The sequence below is a fragment of the Ailuropoda melanoleuca genome, chromosome 12 (assembly GCF_002007445.2).
Source record: "Ailuropoda melanoleuca isolate Jingjing chromosome 12, ASM200744v2, whole genome shotgun sequence".
Classification (NCBI taxonomy): Eukaryota; Metazoa; Chordata; class Mammalia; order Carnivora; family Ursidae; genus Ailuropoda; species Ailuropoda melanoleuca.
Genome location: NC_048229.1, coordinates 30053905 through 30058484, shown reverse-complemented (window position 1 = coordinate 30058484; position 4580 = coordinate 30053905). Strand labels below are relative to the sequence as shown.

The 4580-nt window shown below is 58.3% G+C and overlaps 1 protein-coding gene across 2 annotated transcripts in view; it reads right to left on the bottom strand.

The window, feature by feature from the left end:
• KCNC3 (potassium voltage-gated channel subfamily C member 3) overlaps nt 1-4395 on the bottom strand; it is a 6492-nt gene extending 2097 nt beyond the window's left edge. The window contains exons 1-2 of one of the 2 annotated variants that reach the window (XM_034639189.1): nt 4267-4395; nt 2562-2753 (exon numbers count right to left, since the gene is read on the bottom strand). In XM_034639189.1, the coding sequence (XP_034495080.1) occupies nt 2562-2753; nt 4267-4345 (271 nt within the window). In that variant the 5' untranslated portion in view covers nt 4346-4395. Of the gene's footprint in view, nt 1-2360; nt 2754-4266 lie in introns of those variants that run through there. The other variant, XM_034639188.1, reaches the window with a different exon arrangement.
• Nucleotides 4396-4580: the final 185 nt, after the last annotated feature.

Here is a 4580-nt window from a genome sequence, read left to right as displayed (position 1 = left end):
CCACACCCACCCCACCCTCCCTCCCATTCCCAAATCCTCCCCACTCCCTCAGCCCCTCAATTCTTTGGGGGGCTCATCTAGACCTAGGGTGGGGAACAAAGGGTGGAAGAGGACTGGGTGCAAGCAGGGGGAGGGGTGAGGTGGGAGCAGGGAAGGGGGGGGATAATGAGATGAAAATGGTGGATGAATTCGGGGGATGGAGGGATGGAATGAGAGGAGCCAGTCCCTTTGGGACTAGGAGCCTGGAAGCCTGGGGTCTCATCCCTGTCTGCTGTGTGGCCAGGGCTGCTCATGGCCCCCATGAACTTTTGTGAAACAAGGGGCTTGAGACAAGGCTGTCCCTGGAGACTCCCCCAGTCCCATGACAGCATCTTCCTAGGCTGCAGGCAGGGATTCTTTGGGCTGTATCTCTGCGTTTCTAAAAAACAGTCCACAGGCGCCTGCTGATGGAGTAAGTGATAGATCAAGTGCCTTCAGGCAGCTTCCCATCACTTTGAAGATCAAATCCAGCCTCTCACCACGGCCAGAAAGAACTCTGATGATCCTTCCCCCACATACCCTATCTGGCACCCCTGTCCCCAGTACTCAGTTCCAGCCACACTCCCCTCCTTGCTGTTCCTTTGACAAACCAAGCTCATCCCACCTCAGTACCCCCAGACCTTTGCACTTGATGTTCCTTCTGCCCGGCTGGCCCTTTTCACTGTTCAGGTTTCTGTTACCTCCTCAAAAAGGCCTTTGCAGACCCCCCTCATCTGAAGTGGCCAGAGTAATCATCTCATTCATTCGTTTGTTTGATTTTCTGCTTTCCTTGATCGCGGGGTAGCAAACTTTTCCTGCAAAGGGCCAATTCCTAAATATTTTCAGCTCTGAGGGCCACACATTCTCCGTGGCAACTCTTCCAGTCTACTGTTGTAGCACGACAGTGGCTGTGTTCCAATAAAGCTTTATTTACAAAACAGCTCGGGGGCAGACTTGGCCCATGGGCTGAAGTGTGCCAATCCACGCTCTAGCGTGTACGCTCTGGGACGGTGGATTCCTGCTTTGTGCACTGCCAAATCTCCAGTGCCTGGAACTGCGCCCTCAGTAATGAGTTGCTCAATGAATGAATGGATGGATGATGGAGGAAGCAAGCTCTATTCATTAAGATAGGGTTGCTATGAAGATTACAGAATACGTGTTCACTTCCTGGCATGAGATAAACGCTTGACTGTGTTTGTTCGAAGATTCATCTACTACCTCGCCACTCTATCCATCCCCCTTTCTCCCCACTGCCAGTCCCCCAGCCCTGTCCCTCCCAACCCCTCCCTGATCCCTGACTCCCTCTACCTCGTCCCTTCATCTCCATCCCTGCACAGCCCTGAGCTGGACCCAGGTGGCATCCTCCCCCTGGACCTTCATCCCACCCTCCTCTCTAGCCTCCTGACCTCCGGTCTCCTGACCTCCAGTCCATCTGCACACAGCCCAGGGGCTGGCCTGCCCTCGCTGGGACCCTAAACAAGGTCCTGGCGCTTCAGCCCAGCCCGGCTTTCCCGCCTGTCTCCTTGCCCGTCCCTAGTCTCCACAGCTTTGCTTGTGCTGGTCCCTCTCTGGTCACCACGGTCTAATGGGATCACTTCTTCACTTGAGGTCAGGCTAACTCCAGACACCAGTTCCTTCAGGAAGCCTTCTCTGTCACTTCCCTCCTACCCTGGGGAGTTTCACGTGTTCCTTGTACTGCGTGTCCTTGTGCTACCTCCACTTCCACAGAGATCACCTCAAATAGGGACTTTCTAGGTCGGTGTCTGCCTCTCCCATCAAACTGGGAGCTCCTCNCGGGGGGGGGGGGGGGGGGGGGCTGGTCTTCTTCCCTGTTGATTCCCTGTGCCTAGCCCCGCGCCAGGAACGTGCGGGTACTCTGCAGTCACCGGCCAATTCACAAGCGAGTGGGTGAGGGGCTGAGTCTTCCTCACCCTGGCTTGCACCCAGAAGTGTCCTGGGTGTGCACCCTGTTTTCTTAATTGAATTAAAAAAAACACCCGGGGGGAGGCAGGGAGAGAGATGTGAATGGGGGTGAGGAGGGGGGTCAGTCGTGAGGGCAGGGGAGGGAGGTCAGGCACATAGTGGGGAGGGCTGGGTTAGTTCTGGGGGGTTAGTGGGGGCAGGGCGAGTCCTGGGCAGGTGGGTCAGTGTCGTGGCTGCAGGTTAATCAGATGGAGCTGTTCATAGTGAGGGGACGGGAGTCTCGGTCAGCGGGGGCTGCATGTTCTCAGAGGGGTTAGTCAGGAGGGAGGTGGGGAACAAAGGGTGGGGGCTACTTACCCCGGGGGGAGGGGATTCGTCCGCTAGGGGGATATCCAGGCTGCAGCGTTGGCGTTGGGGGGAGATGGAGATGGAATAAAGACAGGTGAAGGGTCAGTGGTGAGGAAATTTGGGGGTGGGGTGGGGTCTGGGAGGAAGGGAATTTGGGGCCAGGGGATGGGGGAAGTCCAGCACCTCCTCCCCCATCTCCCTCTCCCCCCTCCCCTGAGGGAGGGAGAGAGAGAGAGGGAGGGTCCCAGGGGGGCCAGTGGAGGGCACCTCACCTTTCCGGATGGAGCCATCAGGGGAAGGGGCATAGTCGGTGAGGAGGAAGCAGGCTCGGTCCCGGCTATAGCGGCCTCGGCTCCCAGGGGTGATGGGGCTCTTGTCTTCCGGGGACATGGCGGGCTGGTCGATGGCTGGGCAGTCCTCATGGGCAAGCGCAGCTGCAGCAGGGTCCCCATTGGGGCGGGGATCTGCACCGGGGGTTCAGACAGAGACACAAAGGAGAGAGTGAGGTGTGGGAACTCAAGGCGGGGGTGAGATTAGCAAGGAGAGTGTTGGAGAATGTTGGGTGCCAGAAGTAGATGATTGAGGGGCAGGGTGTCTCGAGGAGGTGACAGGAGGGGTGCACAATTGGAAGCAGGGTGTCAGGGCATGTGCCTGCTGGGTTCAGGGAGCAGGTCATTGGGGGAGGGTGTTAAATGCTGGGAAGGACAACAGGGAGAGGGAAGGGTGGTTGGGGTGGGTGTGGATGGTGGGTGTTGAGTGGTAGAAGTGGTGGTCCGGCCAGGTGTTGGGTGCTGGGAAGGGCAGGGCTGGGGGGGGGTGTTGGGTATTTGGAGGGGTGTTTAGGAAGTTAGCTGGGTGCTGGGAACGAGACTGGGATAGAGTGCTGGGTGGGCAGTAGGTTAAAGTGAACTAAGTAGGGCAGGACTGGGGTGCAGTGTTGGTTTGGTAGGGTACATGGGTTGGGTTGGGTTTGGAGGGATGGCTGGGGGATCTAGGGGGCTGGGAGGGAGTTGTTTAGGGAGGGTGCTGGGTGCTGGAAAGGGCACAGTGGGGAAGTTGGGAAGGTGACAGAGGAGGGAGGGGGGAGGGGGGGGTCCCCCAGGCTCTGACTTAAGCTATTTTTAATTGGTGTGAAACTGGGTCAGCGGCTGAGGGAGCAAGAGGAGGGCCGGGCGGCCCAGCTCCCTTTCTTGACCTACTTAAGTCACGGGGCTGGGGCCCCCCAGCCTCTCCCTGCTCTGGACTGCCGCCCCCAATCATTGCCTCAGAGACACAGACTCTCGGGGGGGGGGGAACACTCGGTCAACTTTCTTTTCTCTCATCTCCTTGGCTTCACCTCTTCCTCTCAGCAGCCTCTGGGAGGCCCTCAGACCCTGCTCAGGCTGCTAGACAGGCCCCTGGATCCCAAATCACCGTCACGTGGCTGGTCCGCCCTCTGGGCCTATCTTCCTGGCCTCTATCTACCTCTGGGTTTTTAAGTCTCGTCTCTTCTCTTGGCCTCACTCTTATTAGAACCTGAACTCTCTGCCACTGACCCCCCCACCTCTCCCTGCATTTGTCCTCTCTCTCCCGCTCTCAGTGACGATCGCTTGGTTTCTGACTGTTGCTTTTAGACTTTCTTCTCAGGGTCATCAGGAAGACTCAGATGCTGCCGCTGGCCCTTGGCCAGGTCTCTGGGAGGCCCGTGTTTCCCATGTTAGACCCTCTCCATGCCTGTGTCTGAGTCCCCCTTGCTGGAGGCTGATTACTCTGCTCCCTGGTCCCCCAGAATATCTGTCTCTCCCAAAACTGTCTTTGTGCCTTTTCACTGACCTCAGCAATAGCCGTTTGCTCTTCCCTCTCCCCTCTGTCGTGACCCCCCCATCTCTCTTGACCTCCTGCCCCCTCCAAACCTCTCCGCCTCCTCCCACGGGTCTCCGCCTGCGCTGCCCCCCCCCCCCCTGTGCCCCGCCCCCCCCCCCCATGCACCCTTCTCACCTGCCCGGTTGATCTCAATGACTTCCTCCTGAGCCAATGGGCAAGGCTCCCCAGGGGCTGGCAGAGGAGGCAGCCCCATGATCCCGAGCCCACCCGCTCCCCCCCTGAGCAGCCCGGGGTGCGTGTGGGGGCCCGAAAAAAAAAAAAAAAAAAAAAAAAAAAACGGGGAATGTGTTTGTTCTTCTTCTTGGGCAGCTTCTGCTTGGCCATGGCCAGCGAATAGTACATGCCAAAGTTGTTGACAATGACGGGCACGGGCATGGCGATGGTGAGCACCCCCGCCAGGGCACACAGCGCCCCGACCAGCATCCCCG